The 25817-nt window shown below is 45.4% G+C and overlaps 1 protein-coding gene across 1 annotated transcript in view; it reads right to left on the bottom strand.

Moving 5' to 3' along the window:
* LOC127647230 (ADAMTS-like protein 3) overlaps nucleotides 1-25817 on the bottom strand; it is a 295504-nt gene that overhangs the window by 100555 nt on the left and 169132 nt on the right. The window contains exon 5 of the mRNA XM_052131370.1: nucleotides 15825-15870. Coding sequence (XP_051987330.1) covers nucleotides 15825-15870 — 46 coding nt within the window. The remainder of the gene's footprint in view (nucleotides 1-15824; nucleotides 15871-25817) is intronic.

Raw genomic sequence — 25817 nt, forward strand, 5'->3', positions numbered from 1 at the left:
GATTCCAGATGAAACCACTTGAATAGTAGAAAAACCCTGGCTCTTGATTAAAATAGTGGCTGAAGCACATGGGCATCTACAATAGCTCTCCAAAATGAGTTTGTCTAGTAGTTTGGGAAACAGGGATGGAATCATTTGAAATGTAACGATTCTGCTTCTGATTACAATTACACTTAACAAATCCATTAATGATTATTTTGTTACTTTTGAGCCGTTTGACTGAAGAGTTTGAGACTTGTGAGTTGTTTGACTGATTTACTAAAAATAGCCTGTATTAGTTGTAAGACCCACCATAGGTTTTGTAACATTATTGTCAAGTGAGTGGTTTAAAAGGTGTGTGTTTTTCTTAAGTCTGAATAAGTCACCATATTCAGAAAATATTCTGAACGTTGCAGAAATGGATGTTTAGCCAGTGAGCATGAAAATTGAATTACCTGAATGGTTGGCTTTAGCCCCAAAGCGCAAGAATGGAACCAGTGTGACAGAGTTAACGTTGAACATTGGGAAGCGTGAGCTCCCCTCATCCCATGAGAGAGTTGGGTTTGAGTTTAATGAAACAACACATTCCGTCAAGATCTACACTAGAGAAGTTGATGATGGAGTATCAGCCAAAGATACACTCTTATTCCTCAAGGCTGCAGATTAGCATTTTTTCTATATGACAAGACAATGTTTCTACTCACCACACTCCAGCAAGCAATACTCATGGCTCGTTGCCTGAATTTAAACACATTTTTAATTAAATACAATTTTGATTAAAGTTTAATTCTATCAAGTATGAATTAATGTTAAAACAAATGCACTAACACCTGTTTAACAAACTCTATTTTTATACTCTTTATTTACAAAGTTTTTAAAGCACACTTCATCTGACTAGGCTACTAAACAAAACAATCTGTATCTCACAGCAACAATAAATACAAAGTAAATTAAAACAAATGATAAATGTAATAGATTTAAATAACTTAGGTGTAAATATATTGATGCGGCTATCCTTATAAGGACTCTCTATAGACATTATGATTTTTATACTGCACGAACTAAAGATTCTGTCCCCCAAACCTACCCTTGAACCTAAACCTCACAAAAAACGTTATGCATTTTTACATTTAAAAAAAACATTGCTTAGTGTCACGATTCCCCGTTGTCCTCACTGTGTTCTCTGTTTCTCTTGTCACGTCTCCATGTGGTCCGTCCCGTGTTTTCTGTTTCACCCTCGCCAGTCACGTTCCATGTCGCCATTCCTTGTTATCCGTCCCGTGTTTTCTGTTTCACCTAACACGCTCCCTGTCATTTCTTCCTTGTTGTCCGCCTGTGTTTCACTGTCTCTGTTAAAAACTACACTTCCCTTCTTCCTCACTCCTCATCACCACTGTCACAGCGTTATTGTCTGCACCTGTCGCTTGTTTGTTATCACTGTGTCTGTCTACTTAAACCCCGTCGTTTCCTCTCTCCGTTGTCGTTACCGTTTCATGTTTGTTCCCGAGTGTATGCTGCTGTCTTGATGTTCGCTCTGCTCCCCGTCTTGCCAGGTTTATCCGTTCCGTGTTCCTTTGATGTCTCCCTGTTTTAGTTTCGTTTTACCCACCGTGGTTGTTTTATTTGCTCATGTCTGTTTACCCTCACCATTGTGTTCATTAATAAAAACCGCATTTGGATCCGCACCTCTTGTCTTCCCATTCTTCAACTGTGACAGAACGATCGACCACAATGGATCCAGCGGCTTTCTTCGTGGGACTGACGCACATGGAGCTAAACATCCGTGAGTTCTCCCACTTTTTCTCCTGCATGGCCGGCTACACGGTTGGGATGACAACCTCCTGAAGACCGTATACAGGATTGGCGTAGCGAAACACAGATGTTGCGATCTGCCGGAAATCGGAGATTACACCTGGCAGGAGTACGTGGAGCTCATCGTGGAGACGTTTGCATCAGAGGAACCACCTCGCTCAGTCCCGGTCTGCGAGCCAGAGCCCACGCCTGCCACGGTGAGCGAACCTGTGGCCACGATCTACGAGCCAGAGCCCACACCTGCCTTGGTCAGTGAGCCTGCACGGCCCACTTCGTCTGCCCGGAGGAGGAACAGAAGATGGGCTTCCGCCTTCCGGCCAACGTCAGCCACGGTCAGCGAGCCTGTGCCCACGTCAGCCACGGTCAGCGAGCCGGCACCTATGCATATCACGGTGAGCGAGCCAACGCCTACGCACGTCACTGTGAGCGAGCCTGTCGCCTCTGAAGTCAGTGAGCCAGCGCCTGTAGCCTCGACCGTCCCTGAGCCAGCGCCTGTAGCCTCGACCGTCCCTGAGCCAGCACCTGTAGCCTCGACCGTCCCAGGGCCAACGCCAGTAGCCTCGATCGTCCCAGGGCCAGCGCCGGTAGCCATGACCATCCAAGAGCCAGCGCCAGCAGCCATGACCGTCCAAGAGCCAGCACCAGCGGCCATGACCGTCCCAGGGCCAACGCCAGTGGCTAGGACCATCCAGCAGCCAGCGCCCCTCGAACGTTCTAGGGCTCTGCTTCCCGAGCCTTCCAGGACTCCTCCTCTCCAGCTTTCCAGAGCTCCTCCTCTCGAGCTTTCCAGAGCTCCTCCTCTCGAGCTTTCCAGAGCTCCACCTCTCGAGCTTTCCAGAGCTCCGCCTCTCGAGTTTTCCAGAGCTCCGCCTCTTGAGCTTCCCAAGCCTTCCAGGGCTCCACCCCTTGAGCCTCTCGGGCCATCCAGGGCTCCGCCCCTCAAGTCACTCGGGCCTTCCAGGGCTCCGCCCCTCAAGTCACTCGAGCCTTCCAGGGCTCCACCTCTCGAGTCTCTCGAGCCTTCTAGAGCTCCGCCCCCTGAGCCTCCTACGGCTCCGCCTCTCGAGCCTCCTTCGGCTCCGCCCCCAGAGCCCCCTTCGGCTCTGCAACCAGAGACTCCAGAGCCTTCTAGAGCTCCGCCTCCCGGGCCCCCTACGGCTCTACTCCCAGAGCCTTCTGAGCCCCCTACGGCTCCGCCTCCCGAGCCTCCTAAGGCTCCGCCCCTAAAGGCCCCTACGGAGCCACCATCCTCGGCTCCGCCTCCCGGGCCTCCTACGGCTCCGCCCCTAAGGGCCCCTACGGCGCCACCTTCCTCGGCTCCGCCTCCTGAGCCTTCCTCGGCTCCACCTCCTGAGCCTCCCTCGGCTCCACCTCCAGAGCCTTCCAGGCCTCTGCCTTTAAAGCCTCCTACGGCGCCACCTCCATCGGTCCTGCCTCCAGAGCCTTCCAGGACTCCGCCTCTAGAGCCTCCTACAGCGCCACCTCCCTCGGCTCCGCCTCCTGAGCCTTCCTCGGCTCCACCTCCTGAGCCTCCCACGGCTTCACCTCCAGAGCCTTCCAGGCCTCCACCTCTAGGGCCTCCTACGGCGCCACCTCCATCGGCTCCGCCTCCGGAGCCTTCCAGGCCTCCGCCTTCAAAGCCTCCTACGGCGCCACCGCCCTCAGCTCTGCCTCCAGAGCCTTCCAGAGCTTCGCCTCTAGAGCCTCCTACGGCGCCGCCTTCCTCAGCTCTGCCTCCTGGGCCTCCCACGGCTCTGTGTCCTGAGCCTCCCACGTCCCTGCCTCCTGAGCCTCCCACGGCCCTGCCTCCTGGGCCTCCCACGGCTCTGCCTCCTGAGCCTCCCACGGCTCTGCCTCCTGAGCCTCTCACTGCTCTGCCTCTTGAGACCCCAGAGCCTCCTGAGGCCCCAGAGCCTCCCTCAGCTCCGCCTCCTGAGCCCCCAGAGCCTCCCTCAGCTTCATCTCCAGAGCCTCTTGCAGCTCCGCCCCCAGGGTCTCCTGCGGCCTTGCCTGCACCTCCTTCGGCGCCACCACCCAAGTCTTCGACCGCTCCATCTCAGAAGTCCTCCTTGGCTCCGCCAGCTCCCCTAGTGGCCACTCTTCCTCCCAGGCCTCTTGAACCAGCCCTAGCCCTATGGCCACCTCCTAGGTCACATAAACCTGTCCCTGTCCTGGAGCCACACCCCAGGTCCCCTGAACCGGCCCCTGTTCTGCGGCCATCTCCCAGACCTCCTAGACCTGTCCCTGTCCTGAGGCCGCCTCCCAGGCCTCCTGGACCTGTCCCTGTCCTGATGGCCACCTCCCAGGGCCCCTAGACCTGTCCCTGTCTTGTGGCCACCTCCCAGGCCTCCTCGAACTGTCCTGGTCCAGTGGCCACCTCCCGGGTCCCCTGACACGGCCCTTGCCCAGTGGCCAGCTCCCAGGCCCTCGAAACCTGTCCCTACCCGGGGGACGTTCCCCAGGCCACCCGACCTGGTTCCCTGCACACACCCCCAGAGACTGCTTACCTGCCCTCTCGGCCTCCCTGGTCTGCCCGTCTGCCCTTTGTGCCCCTGTGGACTGCCTATTTGCCCCCGTGGTCTGTCCCCATGTCCCTTGAACTTCCTTGGACTGTCTCCGTGTCCCTTGTGCCCCCTTTGGTCCGTCTGTTTTTCCCCTTGTCTAGCCCCTCTCGCCTTGAACATTTGTTTATCCCTGCTGTTTTTCCCTTCTGTTTATTAAGTCCGTCTGGAATCCGGCCCTTTTGAGGGGGATTCTGTCACGATTCCCTGTTGTCCTCACTGTGTTCTCTGTTTCTATTGTCACGTCTCCATGTGGTCCGTCCCGTGTTTTCTGTTTCACCCTCGCCAGTCACGTTCCATGTCGCCCTTCCTTGTTATCCGTCCCGTGTTTTCTGTTTCACCTAACACGCTCCCTGTCATTTCTTCCTTGTTGTCCGCCTGTGTTTCACTGTCTCTGTTAAAAACTACACTTCCCTTCTTCCTCACTCCTCATCACCGCTGTCACAGCGTTATTGTCTGCACCTGTCGCTTGTTTTGTTATCACTGTATCTGTCTACTTAAACCCTGTCGTTTCCTCTCTCCGTTGTCGATCGTTACCGTTTCATGTTTGTTCCCGAGTGTATTCTGCTGTCTTGATGTTCGCTCTGCTCCCCGTCTTGCCAGGTTTATCCGTTCCGTGTTCCTTTGATGTCTCCCTGTTTTAGTTTCGTTTTACCCACCGTGGTTGTTTTATTTGCTCATGTCTGTTTACCCTCACCATTGTGTTCATTAACTCTTTCCCCGCAAAACACGGAATTTTCCGTGTTTTATGAAAAAACGCTTCCCGCCAAACACGGAATTTTCCGGGTTTCCGTGTTTTAGGTGTTATACGGTAAGGAAGACCCCTCCGCATGTTTTGAAAGAGTACGCAACTCTTTGATCAAAGAAACAGACTGCGATCCTCTCAAACATGAAGAAGTGGAGTATTGAGAAGCTCAAAATATCAGACATAAACATGCCTTTTTATCAGCTTTTTGTCTGAAATGTTGTTTTTTGACAAAACCGACCTCTGTTCAAGTCGCAATAAAAAAAGAACAAAAGAAGATAAAATAAAATCACCTAAAAGCAGAGGCTCAGATCTTTATTGTGATATATAGCATCTTCATATATTCATGGAAGAAAATATTCTGCGGGCCATTAAAGTTTAGCGAAAATCGTCAAAAACCCTGGCGGTGGCTGGCAACTTTTTTTTAAAAACGCTGGCGGGGAAAGAGTTAATAAAAACCACATTTGGATTATGGGGACACTAGAAATGTCCTTATAAACCATATTTATGGCATAATACCCTTGTAATTACCAGTTTGTAACCTAAAAAAAGTCCTCATAAACCCCCCAAACCTGCCCACAGCCACACACACACGCACACACACACACACATCCACCTTAGTCTTCTGGTCCTAAAATTAGAGATAAGGCTGACCACTCAAAATATGTTTAACACCGCCAGCATTCACTCCTTCTGGACAGCAAACACTAAAACATAAAGCTTATTCCACAGAAAATATGTATTTAAACTTGCAGACACGACCAACTAATGTACATCCTGGTTTAATGAAGTTATGACATTTTTAATCTTTTTGGTTTTTGCCTTTTTTTTTTACTTCCTAATTTTCATTTACAGTTGCAAACAATACACAGACTTTAATTTTTAAATTGTTATACATGTACAATTTCATTAAAATGACAAAGTCACTATACCAGGAGGACAGTCATACAACAATACAATGAAATATCTCAAATAATTACAGATATTTCTTATAATAATCACTCTTTAGTCTAGAAACTGAAACAACAATAAAAACAGAAAACGTGATTTTAGCACAGCCGTGATAATATTGAATAAGTGATTATTCACTGTTGTATTCATATTATTTCAAATGGCAGAGACATCATTTTGGGGTAGAAGCACAAAACATAAAACCTGTCAAGTATGTATTCTGTAGTTAGTGATGAAAACAGTAAAATAATTATAGATCCAATAACATGAATAATAATGTTTTAAGGTAAGCACTTATCATTTTCCTTTAACGCTGTAAAATAAATGGTCACACTTAATTAGAGAGCACAAGTAGATGTAAAACTCACTCAAATGCACGGCATATGTATCTATTTGGGCATAAACAGAGAGGAAGGGTAACCCCTCTAACACAGTACAACTATGAAATAAATAATACAAATGTGAACTTTTGTAAAACTGGTAGTTTAAATTCAAACAAGTTTTATATTCAGCTATAATTAAACCTATTAAACCAAATTCAATGTCTTAAATTAGTAAGAAAAGTTATGTTATTAAATAACACCACAATTTATGATAAGCATACATTGCATACTGATCTGCTGTGGTTCTCGATTTGAAGCTGATCTGGATGTTATGTACTTTGTCCTTCTCATTCATTCAGTGTATGAGACTAATCGTAAATTTAATAAAAAATATATATTTTTGAATGCATCAGTCAGACAATGTTATTTTGTAAAATAGAGTAAATATGTGAAGGTTACATGACACATGCATTAGCATAAACAGTTGAGTTTAGTGGTTTTCCTTAATTCAAATATCTGTTAATTTCACAAATAGCCTTATAACCCAAATTGTAATGCTTAAAACTGCACATGCTCTGTTAAGTCGCCAGTGTCACACACACATACAGACAGGCCATGCTCTGTCACAAATACTGTGGTTCACAGATCTAATGTTAACACATTACAGGAGTAGTTAACACATCTATCAACTCCAGGAGTAGTTTTAGGCACAGATGCATATGGTGTAATCCTTTGAAGAAAATAGGATTATAATACACTTTATGATTACATTTTACACTTGTGAGGACTCAATTATGTAAAGTATATTTTAAAATACTACTGGAAGTTGCACTAGCAAAAATCAATGGACTTTTATCACTATTCAAAAACACGATCAAAATCCACTTTTTGTCCATTTCCATAGTTCAGTGCACATTGTGTACAATTGACGGTTTTAAATCATTGAATCGTTGGGTGTGTTTACAAGTTACAAGTCCATACATTTTATGAAATAGTTGGTGTTTAATTAATCTGGATGGACCAGGTTAACATAGTTTTTCCTTATCTCACCGTAACAGGCATTTTGACCATGCACACATACAAACACACAGTTCATCTCCCAGCTTCCTCAAGGGATGGCAGAAGCTTTTCCTTCTCTCTCTCTGTCTCTCTCTCTCTCTCTCTCTCTCTCTCTCCCCTCTAAACCCCCCTCCCCTTTCTGTCCTGTTCCGACTACCCGGATGTGGGGAGGAGCCCCACCTAAACCCCTTCCCCGATAGAGGGGGTCCTTCCCCATGTCTGTGTCCCCTACTTCTCCTGTCTCTCTCCGCTCTCCTCCCCAGGTTGAAAGGACCACCCCCACGAGTGAGGTAGTGAAGCCTGAGCCTGTCTGTTGGGGCTATGGGGAAACCGGGCACCTCCAGGATCAGTGCTCGGCGATGAAGATGGCAACACTAATCCGGATCCCTGGCGCGCCACGGCCGGGGACGTATCGTATACTGGTGAGTTTAAAAGGGGATACATACCAAGCTTTGGTGGATTCAGCCTGTTCTCAAACCTCTATTCACCAATGCTTGGTGCAAGATGGGGCAATGCGCATGGATAAATGGGTGAGGGTGTGGTGTGTGCTTGGGGATATTCACATGTATCCATTGGTTACCATTGAGATACTATTCAGGGGAAAAATGTATAGAGTAGAGGCTGCGGTTAATTCCAGCCTCACCCATTCCTCTGATTTTGGGAACAAATTGGCCTGATTTTACGAATGTATTAAAGGAAATATGTGTGGATGGATCCTGTAAAATGTTATCTTGGTATGTAACGTGCAATGCTATGGCTGGAGAGGTGATGCCATGGCTGTCTATGTCTGCTCTGTGTCAAGATTACATAAGAGAGGGAATTTCCATACTCAGGGGGTTCGCTGTGGGGGATTTCCCTCCGGAGCAGTCACATGACGAGTCCCCCAAACACGCATTTGACCAAGTGAGAGTCATCACCAAGTGATGCCAGGCTCTAGCCTGGCATCACACTCATGAACCCATATTGTTTTATTATTACAGATCGTTATATTGAGTGACGCAGGACACTTAAACAAAAGAAAATACAACCCATTTACCGAAGTGCCATCAGGAAACCCTCTTCCAGGTGGCTCACTATAATCCAGTGGCTGGCCATTTCGTCACAAGAAAACACTGAACCGAAAAATGGCCTAATTTTTTGGCTGGGCATTCAAGGGGACATTAGCAAATAATGTGCGGCATGCCATGAATGGCAGTTGGTGAATCCACCAGCCACCCCAAAAGCGTTATTTGATGCTCTGATGCTGATCGAGGTCCCCTTCGAGAGAATTGGCATGGACCTGGTCAGGCCATTAGAACGCACCGCACACGGGCATCACTTTGTATTAGTTCTGGTGGACTGTGCAATGCAATATCCAGAAGCAGTGCCCTTCTCACCATGTAGTGTTGTAGAGACACTCTTCAGAATAATCTCCCGAGTGGAGATTCCAAAAGAAATCCTCACTGATCAAGGCACTAACTTTATGTCACGAACACAATGAAAACTATACAAATTGTTAGTTATTAAATCGATTCACACCAGCATTTATCACCCACAAACAGATGGGTTTGTGGAACTATTTAATAAAACCTTAAAAAATATGATTCGCAAATTCATACAAGAGGAAACTAGGACTTCGGATGAGTGGCTCGAACCCCTGTTATTTGCAGTGCGAGAGGTCCCGCAAGCCTCCAAAGGGTTTTTTCCCCGTTCGAGCTGCTGTACACTCTTTGCCATTTGGGAAGCTTGGGAGGAGGGACCTTCAAACAGTACAAATTAAATTCAGTACATTCTTGATCTTAGAGCAAAACTCCACACTTTGGGTTGATTAACACAGGAGAATTTTCTACAAGCTCAGGAACGTTAAAGCCGGCTGTATGACAGGGGCACTCGACTACGGGAATTCACACAGGGAGGTAAAGTGCTTGTACTACTGGCCACCTCAAGCTCTAAATTACTCACCAAGTTACAAGGGCCATTTGCGGGCACAGAGTGAGTCTGAGATCTCAATTATGAGGTTAATAAATGGATAGGGGCAGAGCACATCAAGTTTACCATCTCAACATCCTAAAATCATGGAGGGAGGTGGTTTCTGTGGCCTTAGCAACCGTAGTTCCCGAGAGGGTGAAGCTCGGGTTGGAGGTGACTCTCAAACCAAATTAATCCACCCCGGTCCCATGTGGAGACCACCTCTAACCGTCACAGCTCACAGACGTGGCCAAGATGCAATCGGAATTTGCAGTCAAGTTCTAGTATCTCCCCAGTTGAACAAACCTCATAGAGCACCACATTGAGACAACCCCGGGTTTGGTGGTTTGTAGCCACCCCTATCCCCTTCCTGAACACAAACAAAAGGTTGTTAAGGAAGAATTAGAGGCGATGCTTTATATGGGCATATTAGAAGAATTGCACAGCGATTGGGCCAGCCCAGTGGTTCTGGTACCTAAGAGCGACGGGATGGTCCGGTTCTGTGTAGACTATCGCAAAGTGAACGCGGTGTCCAAATTCGAAGCGTACCCAATGCCTCGGATTGACGAATTGCTCGATCGGTTGGGCACGGCTCAATTTTATTCAACACTGCACTAACAAAGGGTTATTGGCAGATCCCTTTAACTCCAATCTCACAAGAAAAAAATTATTTTCCACACTGTTTGGTTTACAACAATTTGGGATCCATCTGGCAGGCCAGATGTTGCCCTGGCCTGAGTCGGTGGTGGGGATATGTGGTGATGGGGGTGTGGTCATATGTCTGACAGCGGGAGAGAGAGAGAGCAGTAAGGCTCGTCACCTGGGTTGTCATTATCTCTAACACCTGTTTCTGGTTGTAGTGATGGTGGAGGGAGACATAAAAAGGTGCATGAGGCATCAGAGTGAGAGCGAGACCAGAGAGAGAGAGACTGTTACTGTGTTGCTTGATAGAAGCCTTTACTCGTTTGTGTGTGTGAGACTACTTGGCCACTGAGTGCCTTTTTTGTTTATGTTTTATTAATAATGTTGTAGAGTAATAAAACATACTCACGTTGCAAATTCGCTGCCTCCAGACTCCTTCAGTGAACAGCCAATTAACCTTCTACACTTTAAAATACTTTGCTGTATCTCAACTTTTGAATTGATAATCATGTTTTCATGGTGTACATGTTAAAAAATAAAATGAATCAATCATAATGAGTTTGAGCTTTAAAAAACATATAAAACATACATTCACAAGTTTTATACATGATAGTTTGATGTAAGCATGTTTGTTTTAACATGTATTTTATATGTATAATTAAACTATTACAATTTTATTAAATGTGTATAAATCTTACTTTGCATTTTTAATGCTATGTGATATATATTGTTGGTGTTAAGTAGCCTACTCGTGTAAAGTGTTTGTGCTTTAAAAACTTTAATCATTGTAAGAGCGTTTGATTTAACATTAATTTATACTTAGTAGATTTAAAGTTATTTAAATGTAATTAAATATTTGTTTTAATTTACTTTGTATTTATTGTTGCTGTGTGATACAGATCGTTTTGAATAGTAGCCTAGTTGTATGAAGTGTGCTTCAAATACTTTGTAAATAAAAAGTTTGTTAAATGACAGGTGTTAGTGCATTTATTTTTAACATTAATTCATACTTGATAGAATAAAACTTTACTTAAACATTTAAATATATTTTAATTAGATTAAATTCGGGGAACAAGCCACAAGAAGGGAGTAGAAATGTTGTCTTGAGACATAAACATTGCAGTAGATGGGACAGTGTTACATGTTGGCCTCTGTGACTCCAAAACTGAGAAAAGTTTTCTTAATACATTCACGTCAGAGCAGTAGAACAAGAGGTTTGTTTCAAACAATTCACACATCTTGGCCATTACAGACTCAGACTTTGAGACTGATATGTTGTAGTTTTCATAATCTGTCAAGTCAAGTCAAGTGGTTTTTATTGTCGTTTCAACCATATACAGTTAGTACAGTACACAGCAAAATGAGACAACGTTCCTCCAGGACCATGGTGCTACATAAAAACAACAAAAGGACCAATACAGGACCACATGAGACTACACAAAGAAATAAAATACCTATATAAAATACCTATGTATACCTATATAAAGTGCACGTGCAAACATGTGCAAAAAGTACGGGACAGTACAACTAATTTCTGACAATGAACAGGTGCAGTGCAGCGCCGACCAAAAGTCGGGCTTTTTTTTAACAAAAATAGCACCATTGTGGATCCGGAGTGGCCGCTGCGTGCTACCGCACTGCCATCTGTGTCCGTATCGTAGGATTTTCTCCTGAGAAAATCATCATCAGAAGAATCTTCTGTAGTAATCCTTGAAGTGCCTATGCAGATATAATTGTCTGACTTTCTGTTTTGCAGTTCAGTCAATACATGAAAACGTACATTTGAGGTCACACTTGCCAAATCGATAATGTACAGCGAGCTGTACCATCACAGATATCCAATCGTTCGGATAAAAAAAAAATGCTAATCTGCAGCCGTGAGGAATAAGAGTGGATCTTTGGCTGATACTACATCGTAAACTTCTCTCTTTTTCTCTTCTAATTTTTTTGTCAAAGCAAATCTATTCAGGTACAAAATTACATATCATGCATTTTGGTGTATATTCAATGTAGAAATGCCCATGATTTGATTAGCACAATATTAGGCCTGAAGTACTACGATACAGTAGGTGCTTATTTTCAAAATGATCAGTATGGGCCAAAATTAATGAAAGTTGAGCAACTGGTTTTTAATGAAACAAATTTGTTTGTTATAATAACGTCTAGGTTACAGTTGTAACCTCCGTTCCCTAAAGGAGGGAATGAGACAATGTGTCGAAGAAGCAACACTAGGGGTCTCTCTTGAGAGCCTTGCGCATATCTGAATTTGAGAAAAGGCAGGTGCTTGCCAAAGTGACAGGCCGTGTCAGACTGAACGTACCCTTCCCCAACACCCCATTAAATGGTCATAACCTTCTGGTTCCCTACACGCCGATATGGGGGGAACAAGGCGACGTGCCAAGCATGGGAGCAAGCCACACCAGCCGCGCCTTCTCTCTCTCTATGTTTCTCGCATAGAGTTAAAGTGGCTGGGGCCACCTTAATGCTATCACACGCATCGAGGAAGGCATTTTTTCTTTCAGGGGGGAAAGACCCTGCGGAAACCACACTTGCCCAGGCTGGGGGAGGTAAAGAGTTGTGAAATACATCACATGGTATTTCAGGTTGCATGTGGAAAATGGCGCGGTGGTAGATCCTACCTTATTGGGAGGGAGGAGTTGCTACAAACACGGCGAACAGGGGGCAGCCCAAGGGAGACGCGGGTCCACTCGCATGGGGACCGTACCTCGGAAAATACACACAGGGGACAAGTCCACACAGGGGCCCGACCTGTGGAGAACCTTTCCAGTACAGAGTAGTTTGAGTACTCGTAGTGGGTCTGGTCATGGAATTCCTCAGCTGAATTTGCGGACCAGAAGGCTAGGGAGGAGTCATCCAGGGAGCCAAGTTAGTGGGATCTCCTGGGATAAGAGTGCACGATATTATCTCAGTGGAGAGAAAGGGTGCTAGGTGCAAGTGGTACACCCAGTCAGTTGTTACAGTGTTACCAGCTCGGACCTGAGAGAACATGGGATGAAACCGACTCAACCCTGAGATTGTAAAATCTCGTAAAGGTATTGGGTGTTGCCCAACCAGCTACTTTGTATATGTCTGCTAAGGAGGTGCCTTTGGCCAGTGCCCACGAGGATGCCACACTTCTCGTTTTGTGTGCTCGAACCAGCAAGGGGGTGGGCACAGCCTGAATGTGATAGGCCAATGATATGGCGTCAACCACCCAGTGGGAAAGCCTCTGTTTGGAGACAGCGTTCCCTTTCCGCTGTCCACCAAAGCAGACAAAGAGCTGCTTAGAATATCTAAAGCTCTGCGTGCAGTCCAAATAGATTCGCAAAGTACGTACCGGACACAGCAACGAAGGGGCTGGGTCTGCCTCCTCCTGGGGCAGCGCTTGCAGGTTCACTACCTGGTCTCTGAAGGGAGTCGTAGGAACCTTGGGCACATAGCCCGGTCACGGTCTTATGTTGACGTGAGTGTCTGCCGGACTGAACTCCAGGCAGGTGTCACTGACAGAGAATGCTTGCAGGTCCCCGACCCTCTTGATGGAAGTGAGCGCGATCAGGAGGGCCATCTTCAGGGAGAGGGCCTTGAGCTCAACTGATTCTAGCAGCTCAAAGAGTGGTCTCTGAAGGCCCGAGAGGACCACTGAGATATCCCAGGAGGTGAACAGGTTTGGCCGAGGAGAGTTCAACCTCCGGGAGCTTCTAAGGAACCTGATGATCAAGTCGTGCTTACCCAAAGACTTGCCCTCTACTGCATCGTGGTGGGCTGCAATAGCGGCAACATACACCTTCAAGGTGGAGGAGGACAGACTCCCCTCCAACCTCTTCTGCAGAAATGAGAGCACTGAGCTGACTGCACACCTCTGTGGGTTTTCAGATTGGGAAGAACACCAATTCGTGAACAAGCGCCACTTCAGTGTGTACAGTACTGTAGAGAGCATCCTGACTGGCTGCATCACCTCCTGGTATGGCAATAGCACAGCCCACAACCGCAAAGCCCTGCAAAGGGTGGTGCGAACTGCCAGACACATCATTGGAGGTGAGATTCCCTCCCTCCAGGACATATATAACAGGTGGTGTGTGAAAAAAGCTTGGAGGATCATCAGAGACTCCAGCCGCCCAAGTCATGGGCTGCTCTCACTGCTACCATCAGGCAGGTGGTATCGTAGCATCAGGACCCGCACCAGCCAACTACATCACAGCTTCTTCCCCCAAGCAATCAGATTTTGAACACTTGATCTCTCACGATCGATAATCAGCACTGCACTTTATTAATCTTATATCTCACACTAGACTGTCATAATTATATTCTCCACAATACAACTACAGTATATATATTTTTTATATACTCTTTATTACATTTTTTTATTGTATGTGTATTCTATATTGTGTGTATTGTTTACTGTACATTGTATATTATTATTGTGTTGTGTAAGTATGTGTACATTTGATATGTAAATTGTGTTGTGTAAATACAGGTATGTTGTTTATTGTAATTGGTATATGTCTCATCACTGTCATGACTGCTATGTTGCTCGGAAGTGCACACAAGACTTTCACCTACTGTTGCACTTGTGTACATGGTAGTGTGACAATACGTGATTTGATTTGATTTAAAGTTGAGGGAGCTCTGGCTTGGTTGATCGTGTCTACAACTGCAGGTGGTAGGCCACTTAGATCTTTCGCAACCCGTCAAGGGGCCAGACATGGAGGTTGCAGAGGTCTGGGCGTGGATGCCAGAGGGTGCCCCGTCCCTGAGAGAGAAGGTCCTTCCTCAGGGGAATTCACGAGGGAGGGGCTGTCACGAGGAGCACGAGATCCGAGAACCAAGTCCGAGAGGGCCAGTTATAAAGACGCGTCCTGAAAAGGACGTTCAACACCGCTGTGTATCGCTCTTTTAGAGAATCCAACTCTTTTACAAATATTCTCTTTTAGAAATGCTGTCGAAGTGCCCATGGGCAAAGCTGCACTGCCTTGCAGAGAAGGAGAAAGCCGCTGATATGCGGCGTAGATCCAACAGCATCCGCTCTTAGAGTTGAGGTGAAAAATGTTGTGAATCACAGCATGCTGATCACACAACCGGTTGACTCCAAAGAACATTTCTGAATGAACAGATGCATTTCCTTCCCTTTATACCCGTTTGTCCGGGGGCGGGACATGCAAATTCTGGCTGCCAATTTCTCATTGGCCTTTTCTCAAGTTCAGAGATGTGCGAGGCTCTCAAGAGAGACCCCTAGTGTCGCTTCTGCGACACAACGTCGAAGTGAGCGACAGACGGGGAACTTACTGTTCTATTAATAATGTTTGCAATTAAAACAGAATGTTACAGAAACTTAAAAAGATTCTACTATGGGTTTACATTCTCCTATGACATCATATAAATTTGAAGATTCTACTATGGCATTAAGTTCTCCTATGACATCATATAAACTTAAAGATCCTTCTATGGCATTGCATTTTCTTTTGACGTCATAGGAATACAAAAACAATTCTATAATGGCATTAAATTCTCCTATGATGTAATAGGAAATTAAAAAGATGGCATATTCTGGTAGTACATCAAAGGAACTTAAATTATTCAACCATGACCAGGGCTGGACTGGTAATCTGGCATACCGGGCATTTTCCCGGTGGACCGACGCACTATGGGGTCGGTCAGGACCGGACTGGCGATCGGGAGAACCGAGAGGGCCGGTGGGTTGACTGCAATATGCCAACAGCAAAGGAGAGCGAACATAAGGGATGTGCAGAATTTAATGAAAGGCAGACATTCTGAGCCTCATAATCTTAACATATCAGTTTGACTTACTGTGTTGCTGCATGTTCTGTAGCGGATGTTTTTGCCCTCACAGTTCCTGTAGAGCAAACACAAACAGCAAAATTAAATTTGCAACAAAGCCTTTTCAAAATATGCTGATATCATCTGTTGACCATTTTTACTTGTTTGCTGAGGTTGTTTGTCAACTTTGTATTTGTAAAACGCTTAATTATTCTTCACTGTGAAATATGTTGCACTGAAATTACATGTCAGGTAGTAACAACAATATTGTAAACTAGTGGTCGACCAATGTTTTTTCAGGGCTGATACGATAATGATTATTAGGAATCAAGGAGAACCTGCCCATATGCATTTGCAGTAAAAAATTTAATTTTTGTGTCAAAATTTACACTAACACAAACTCCAACACAAAACGTCCTTTGAATGGCAATGAACATGTATTTAATGAAATACTACAAAACTGAAAATTTCAAAATTATATAATGGTGCTGGCAGCGCCGATAGGGAAATGACCTGTGCTCTGAAAGGAGTACCGATCACCTTGGGAACATAGCCGTGTCTAGGCTTTAAAATGACCTTGGAGTCACTTGGTCCAAACTCAAGACACGCAGCGCTGACAGACAGCGCGTGAAGGTCTCCCACACGTTTGACTGATGACAGGGCAGTCAGAAAAACAGTTCTGAGTGAAAGGTATTTCAAATCCACGGATTGAAGTGGTTCGAAAGGGGGGGCTTTCATAGTTTCGAGAACTATAGAATGATCCCAGATAGGAACCGATGGGGGGCGCGGGGGGTTCATCCTTCTAGCTCCCCTGAGGAAGCGGATGACCAGCTCGTTTTCACCCCATGACTGGCCGTGCAGGGGTTCAGCGAACGCCGCTACGGCCGCCACATACACTTTGAGCGTGGATGGGGATCTGCCCTTATCCAGCAGCTCTTGTAGAAATATGAGCAGCGACGACACCCCACATGTCCGCGGGTCCAGGTCTCTGTCGGTGCACCATTTTGAGAACACAGACCATTTTGACGCATAGAGTCTTCTCGTGGAAGGGGCTCTAGCGTGTATGATGGTGTTTATTACTCCTTCTGGCAGAGCGAAGGGTAGTCGTTGATCACCCACGCATGCAGCGCCCAGCTCTGGGTGGGGATGCCAGATTGTGCCGCGAGCTTGAGAGAGGAGATCTGCTCTCACTGGGATGGGCCACGGCGCTGTCAGTGACAGCCGCGTAAGCTCCGGGAACCATGTCTGATTCTCCCAACGCGGGGCTATGAGGAGCACCGAGTGACGCGTTTCCTGATCCTCTGCATTACCTGTGGCAATAGCGAGACGGGAGGGAAGGCGTAAAGAGGGCGTCTGGGCCAGTCCTGTGCCAGCGCGTCCTCGCTTTCGAGAAAAATATTGGGCAGTGAGAGTTCTCTTTGGACGCAAAGAGGTCTATCTCTGCTCTGCCGAATAGGTGCCATAACGTCTGGACTGTTTGAGCGTGCAGGGACCATTCCCCTGGGGGAATATTGTCTCTGGACAGTCTGTCCGGGCCGTCGTTCAGGTGGCCTGGCACGTGCGTCGCCCTCAGCGAGCGCAGGTGGCACTGGGACCAACTCAGTATGCGTTTCGTCAGATGGAATAGGTTCCTGGATCTGACACCGCCCTGACGGTTTAGGTAGGATACCACAGATCTGTTGTCCGAACGGACCAGGACGTGGTGACCCTGAATGACTGGGAGAAAGCGCACGAGCGCGTACTCGACAGCTATCATTTCCAGACAATTTATGTGAAGGAGCTTTTCCTGAACTGACCATAGGCCGAAAACCGGACAGCCCTCGCAGACCGTGGCCCAACCCGTGTTGGACGCGTCTGTCGAGATGACTTTTCGGCGAGATACAGCTCCCATTGTCACTCCCCGCTGATACCACTCGGCCACTCTCTAGGGCTGCAGAGCTGAAATACAGGTCTGAGTCACCTTGATGGGCTGGCGGTCTGTGGCCCAAGCCCGGCGAGACGCGCGGGTGTTTAGCCAATGCTGAAGTGGGCGCATGTGCAGTAAACCCAGCTGAAGTACTGCTGCGGCTGAGGCCATGTAACCTAGCACTCTCTGGAATTTCTTCAGAGGCGTGAGGCTGTTCATCTGAAAAGATGCGTCTAGTTGCTGAACACGGCGCGCGCGCTGTGTAGATAAGCGAGCCGTCATTGCCACTGAGTCTAGTTCTATTCCAAGGAAGGAAATTGTCTGACTGGGCTGTAGTGAGCTCTTGGTCCAATTGACTGCAAGACCCAAACTGTTCAGATGGCTGAGGAGAACTGCTCTGTGAGACAGAAGCTCCATATGTGACTGTGCCATAATCAGCCAGTCATCCAAATAGTTCAAAATTCGCAAACCCTGACTCCGCAGGGGTGCGAGCGCCGCATCCATGCACTTCGTAAAAGTACGGGGTGCTAAGGACAGGCCGAACGGAAGGACGGTGTATTGATAAACCTGGCCGTCGAAGGCGAATCTCAAGAATGGCCTGTGACGGGGATTTATCTGAATCTGAAAGTATGCATCTTTCAGATCGAGAGAAATAAACCAGTCCCCCTGGTGCACATGCGCGAGGAGTTTCCTGATTGTAAGCATTTTGAACTGTCTTTTTGCAAGCACCTTGTTCAAAACCCTGAGATCTAATATGGGTCTGAGGCCGCCGTCTTTCTTGGGAACAAGAAAATAACGGCTGTAAAGCCCCGACTCGCTCAGAGAGGGTGGCACTTTCTCTATGGCCCTTTTGCACAGAAGGCTTGCTATTTCTGAACGAAGCATGCACGCTGCTTCCGTGTTCACAGTGGTTTCGAGCCGCGCTCTGAAGCGAGGAGGGCGGCGATCGAACTGTAGCAAATAGCCCTGTTGTATTGTGCTTAACACCTACTTGGATATCCCTGGAATAGCTTCCCACGCTTTGAAGCGTAACGCTAGAGGGTGAATGGCCAATTCGCTCTGATTGCCGCACACAGCGAGTTGAACAAAATGTGTGAGCGCGTTTAGTGTGTTTATGCATAATTGCTTGCAGACAGCATGAACAGGCTGTTTTGTGAGTGACTTCCCGATTGGAATGAATGGGGAAAGAGTCACATCTGTTACGTGATGCGCAAGCATAGTCATGGGCACGGGACTTACACACAGAGGAATGTTTGCTGGCCGTGTAACAGAGCGGGCAGAGAATGGGCGCGCACACGTATTCGTGGGCGCATTTACTGACTCTAGCGCTCGAGCGGTGTGTGTAATTCCGGCAGGAAGGGAGCGGCCCGGGCCGCGGGTGTAGAGCGGCGATGGCTTTGAAGAAAGCAGCCGTCGAGTCTGTTGGGTGCCTGCTCAGGGGGCGGTGACCACTCGAGCCCGAGGCGGTCGACGGCCTGTGTGAGGAGGCGTGTTAACTCCCCTTCGACTCCGGCGCGGGTTCTGCTGGATTCCTGGGCCGAGGAGGAGGCTTGGGAGCCTGACCACTCCTCGCTGTCCGAAGCCATGATGGAACAGCGGCCCTTATCCTCCACCTCGTCATCCGAGATGGCAGCAGTGCGGCCGCTCGGCGGCAACTGCGCGTCCCGGGGGCGGGAGGGTGAAAGCGATGCTCGAGGGAGAGGCTCCGGCGAGGCAGTCGCTTCAACCACAGTTTCCGGCAGCCTTTGTGAGCGGCGCTTCTTCCTGCGCAGCTGAAGGTAAGGCGGCGCGGCGGTTTCTGCTTTGAGCGCTTCGAATCGAGCCCGCAGGGTCGACATCGGTAGCTCCTCGCAGAAATCGCATCCGCCCTCAGTGAGGGCGAGCTCTGCGTGCCCCAGTCCCAGGCAGAGAGCGCAGATGATGTGGCGGTCTCCTGTGCTGAGAAGGGCGCGACATGAGGCGCAAGTGGAGCGAGGCATCTTGAAAAAGACGCTCGTACTCTTTTGTGAATAGTTCTTGAGAACTAGCTTGCTGAATAAAAGGATACGTCGTCGGATGGCGTAGCTCGCAGAATGGCTGAAGGTGGCTGAGATGGCCGGCTTCTTCTAGCGCTGTCCACGCTTGCTTGATGCCCCTCGAACGGCGACGCGGCTTCCAGGTCAGCGATGCGAAGAGCTTTGCTGAAGAGATGAAAATCAGGGTTCCAGCCTACGAACTACGCTTATATGCACTCGAGTCACGCCCATTTTGGCGGGCTTTGATGCAGTGAGCGCGCTGACGCCTCTCATTGGATGCGAGTTCGCCCAAGCTCGTCTATAGGCTGCAGCAGTTGCCGCAGAGCAACCTATGAGCTCGCTAGCTAGCCCGCTCAAGGTCTGCAGCTGCCGCACTGCGTTGACAATGGATACAAAAATTAAGGATAATTTTTTGGCTTCAATATCTCAGAAAAGATGAATCTTTCCCGTAGCGTAAGCTAGCTTACGCAATACGAGAGAACCTCTCGTAAGAGAACATACGCTCGCTTGAGGTGGCTAAATTTTTTATTCGATTAGAAATGCACATAAACTATGATGGAAACACATTTACTGAATAAACTCCTATTGAATTTGTTATGTATAAACAATGGCATCAAAAAGTTCTGTGACTGAAAAACTCATTACTGGACTAATTGGCCAATCATCTGATACATTGCTCTGGTCGTCCTGAAATAACGGTGTCTACATTTACATTTACATTTATGCATTTGGCAGACGCTTTTATCCAAAGCGACATACAGAGCCCTTCTTACAGGGACAATCCCCCCGGAGCAACCTGGAGTTAAGTGCCTTGCTCAAGGACACAATGGTGGTGGTTGTGGGGATCGAACCAGCGTCCTTCTGATTACCAATTTACCAGTTATGTGGTTTAGACCACTACACCACCACCACTCCACACATGTCTAGAAATTCCAAAGCCTACAAAAAGTGTGCAGAGCAAATAAGTTGAAAACAATACTTGAACTGTACAGAAGGTTTATTGACATTGTTTTAAAAATATCTTATAGATCCGCAAGGTATAGTCATAAGGATGGATGAACGCAAATATTGTACTGTATATAGTGCTCCTAGAAGTGTGTGACATGCTGTAGCTAGCAGACATGAGACAAAGTTCTGTACAGTGTTTTGTCTGCATGCTCTAAACCGGCAGTATTTTATTAATAAAAAACTCACAGTGGCTACAATTTCTCCGGAAGTGACAATTTCATCGTTTTGATCACCCTTGAATGAAAACGCAGCTTTATTCTCACATTGTTTTTGCGATAATATGGTTTTTAGCATAAATTAAATTTGCAACATGGATGGAAAAATAACTAGTGATTCATCTTTCTCTCGTTGCTACCTCTCGCCCATGAATATGGAGCACAGTGTTGATTGGCCAATTACTAGTGACATATAAACAATCTGATAATAGTGTGGGTGGGACATTGAGCCAGACTACAAGCAGTAACCTTTCAGGCAGTCACTGGTGGCATCAGAGGCAAGGGAGCGCATTTTTAAATGTGTAAGCAATCAGATCAGACAAAACAATGATTCCGATAATTAGAAAAAATATAAATATTGGATCCAATTATTGGTCGACCCCTATTGTAAACCCTGTCCCAACCAAAATGTAGTGTACAATAGTAAAATACTGTAAAATAAAAAAGTCATGATTTGTCTCATATGTGCTTGACTACCAAAAACATTTGTGATTATCTCTGATGGCAAAACATGGCATGAACCCAAATACAGCCAAATGAAATACAAAGTGTTTAGAGAGTTGGATGTTGAGAAAAATCCAGAAAGAAGGATAACAGGATATTTAATTTGTATTATCTTTTCTTATTACCTCAGCCTAATAAAGTTAGCCTATCATATTTCAGCTTTTTAATTCTGTTCATAAGAGCAGTATTTATCCATTATGTCCGGTGGGTAGATGGAAACTGAAACCAGACTGTTATTGACATTCAATCTTTCTCTGCCATCACCATACCCTTGAGCGAGATTTTTTGTCAACTGTTTCTGAGAAAATGAGAAACAGTTTACTCTGACTAATAAAATAGAAGGTACAGCTAAATGACAAATAAAAACACATCAAAAGAGACCTTAGACACAAAATACTGTATACTAAACAGTAGATTGGCTTATCATTAGATTTAAATGGTCTGTGCTTACAAAAATTAGATAGACTGCCCCTAGTTGCCAAAGCGGTAAGTGTTGTTTGCGTATAGGCAAGTGTGAGCTCCATTTTCCGGGTTTAATCTCCACGGAGGGGTGCCACAGCAAGTTTTGAAATTAGTTGTTTTTTTATGTACAAGCAGTAATACAGTGAAGAGGAATGCATGTTTTATAAACTGAACACCCAACCTAAACCCCAAACCTAAACCTATCCATCAGTGGAGTAAAAATTTAATGTTAGAGGGAAAAATGAAACCTACGAATCACACTTGTCACTAATAATGCTAACACGGTTACTTCCTGGTTTCAACGCGGAATCCGAAGTCAGGTCTCCCACACTGCTGACATGATGCTTTGGAGTGGTGGTGGTGGCATAGTGGGCTAAAGCGCTGAGCTGGTAATCAGAAGGTCGCTGCTTCGATCCCCACAGCCACCACCATTGTGTCCTTGAGCAAGGCACTTAACTCCAGGTTGCTCCGGGGGGATTGTCCCTGCAATAAGTGCACTGTAAGTTGCTTTGGATAAAAGCGTCTGCTAAATGCATAAATGTAAATGTGATGCGCATCCGGTTGTGTCAAAAGGGAAGGCATTTTTCTGGAGCTGATTCAAACATGCCTGTTAGGAGATGCTGCTTGTCAGTGAGTCGCCATAATTTCGCCGATCCTAGGGTACCGGAAGTAAATTCTAAGGGAATTCTGTCACTTCCTTGGGTACCACACTACTCAAGAAGTGTATGTACAACAAGTGTGTATAACAGGAATGCATTGGCCAAACCTTCACATCTGCATATGAATACTTGTATACTGTTACTGGCCTAGTTTGGCTTAGGGTGCATTCACAATGTGCCCAATTGCTTTGGCCCAACTTGAACCTGATTCCTCCCCCTTGCTCATCTCTGTTCACATCTTTTTATGTGGCTCCGAATTGCAGTATGATGAACTGAACATGCAAAGATGTGAAGAATGTTTACGTTTGTTTGCTGTGTTTGCGTACTTCTGTGTGGGAAAATATTTGGGGAGTTTTAATTCATCACATGTTTCTGATAAAACTAAAGATGTGTCTTTTAATAATTCTCACAAGTCCTGTGAAAGATACATAAGAATGATATCATCTTTTTTGATTTAACCCAATTTTGCCCATTTAAAATGAGTCCTTGTTATTTATTTTAAGTCTTTATTAAATTTAAAAAACAACAAGAAAGCCAGGAAGACTATCATAGCTTAATGAATTTGTTATATGTTTCGATGTCCCTTTATTTTGTTTTTGTCTTGATTTATACTGTTTATGTTGAGTGTATTTTGATATGACATATGATTTTTTGTAATGTTCTGAAAGTTCAATAATGATAATTTAAAATAAGAAAAAAGTAGTAAGCTATGTAAAAAACAAAAAAAAGGGGGTATCCTGACTAGCCAAGCAGTTGCTGTTCAAATTGAAGTGAATGCTTTCTTTCCACAGTATTTAAGAGCTCCTTGGTTTACACCAGTCAAACTAACCAAACTTTGGCATCAGTTGAACCTTGGTGTGCACCAAAAGCACTAGTGTGAAAGTATCGTCAATCTCAAAGCAAGCAACTCTATAGGCCAAAACTATAAATGACTGATGTTTCTTCTCCAGTGCTCTCAAACAGGTGCTCTGGTCTGCGTGCAAGCAATATCACATGGATGCCATGATTCAGAATGAGTGTCTTTGTTCGCTGACCGCGTAATCAACTGTGGAATCACTTCCAGATCTTCCTGTAATCAGCAGAACGCAATCACAACACAACCTGACCCAATACTGAAGAGCTCTTCTAAAGTTCTACAGACAATAAACAAAGAGAAAGGGGGTGGCACATAGCAAATTTCCTGATGTTCTGTTTTATACAGCTAAGGCATTAGCAGTGCAACATATTCTGCTATGGATAAAAATGCATCAAATGTCAAAATAACTAATTGTGCCTTTGTGATATAATAATAATAATAACAATAATAATAATAATAATAAACTTGCATTGAGTAATATGGGACTTTGATTTGTATAAACACAGCATACCATGTCAAACAAACTTAAGAACCCTGTTAACTCAAAAGCTACTATGGCAAAGACAAACGCTTGAAAACATTGACATATAAGGATTTTGCAGACACTCTTATCCAAAGTGAATTACAAAACGAATCTGCATCTTGTGAGAACCTTGTAATATTCTAGGAAAGGAACTCTTCACACAAGAAGCATTTTATTGCAAATGATAGAGGCCAATTTTTACGTAGGGTCAGTAGAAGCATGTCCAATGAGACCCCAATTGGCCCATCTTTTGTTTTCAGTTTAAACAAGCCAGTAAATTAACTCTAAATGAGTATTGCAGCTTTAATGAACCGTTACTTCCACTTTCTACTTGTATTGCTTTTGCTTTTGACATCTACCCTCAATATAGTAATACAGCATTAATAAATGTATCCCTAAATCTTTCCCCCATGTTAATTTTAAAGCATAACTAGTCTTATTGTCTAGTCTTGTGTGACTAATAAGCAAGGAGTAGTATTTAGATACCTCAAGCCAAGAACCCAAAACATTCAAACTGTCTTAAGTATGTTTATCCCATGAGGAGGATGGAAAGGAGAACCAAAAACACTTTTGAACATATGCCTTAAATGTAGATATCTCTAAAACTGATTATTAGCCAGGTACAAATTTTTAACTTTAAGAAATTAAAGTATCATCTTCATAAAGCTCTTCTAAGGTAGATATATTTGTATCTAACCATTCTTTCCACAACTGAGGGGATCCACCTATTAACAACTTTGGATTGGCACAAATAGCTGCTGGCAGGCTTAAAAAGGAGTTAACCCCCTTCTTCAAACTGCTTGGAGATGGGAAATAATGGGATGTTTACGCACTGACAGGGGTAACTCTGTTATTAGTAGGGAAACGAACAGCACAGATGGAAAAACATATTTTTCCATGGGGGAGCTTGCTCCAAGGGTAGCATCCATTGCCCCAAATGTCTAAATGCCTAAAGACTAAATGCTTAATAATAGGCCAGGTTCCCCCTCTGTCAACTGGGAGCTGAAATTTTCCAAGATGCATTCAGGGTTTCCAACCATTCCACAGAAATTACTTGCAAATCTTGTCAAAACTACTGAAATATCTAGAGTGAACAGAGAGAGGGAGGGAGCTTAATAAATAGTTAATTTGTGGTATGCAATTCATTTTACCTTACCACAAAGGTAGAGAAAGAGTGGAGCCCAGCTTACCGTATCAGTTGAAATCAGTTTTTATCTAGCAGATGGTCAAGGTTAACTTTAACAATATCCTTGAACTGATGGGGAAAAGTGGTTCCTAAATATTGTATGCCCCTCTCAGGCCACTTGAATGTGCCAGCCTGAAACAGTGACCGTTGACAGTATGAAGTAAAGGGCAGAGCTTCTAACTTTGTCCAGTTGACCTTACATCCTGATAGTTTTGAGAAAATATGTATTACAGTATATTGAGCAATGCTGGAATTGAATTAGCTGGATCAGTAATGAACAGAAAAATGTCATCTGCATAAACCATAAGTTCCTGAACTGAACCTCCTATAACTACCCCTGGAAAAAAAATTGTTTCACACAATGCTACTGCCAGGGGTTCCAAAGCTAAACAAAAAAGTAAGGGGAAAGAGGACACCCCTGCCATGTTCCACAGCCTAATTTAAAATATGGGAAGATAACACCGTTAGTCTGGACAGTAGCCGCTGTATGTTTGTAGCGGAGCTTCACCCACCTTATAAACATTTGACCGATTCCAAAAGCATACAGGATTGAAAATAAATATTGCCCTTCTACACAATCAAAAGCCTTTTTGGCACTGAGTGACAAAGTAGCAGTTGGAAGGCTATCGTTTCTCACTGCCCACATAACATTGACGAAGCACCTAATATTATCCGAAGAATATCTATTA

This window comes from Xyrauchen texanus, chromosome 1, assembly GCF_025860055.1.
Source record: "Xyrauchen texanus isolate HMW12.3.18 chromosome 1, RBS_HiC_50CHRs, whole genome shotgun sequence".
NCBI lineage: Eukaryota > Metazoa > Chordata > Actinopteri > Cypriniformes > Catostomidae > Xyrauchen > Xyrauchen texanus.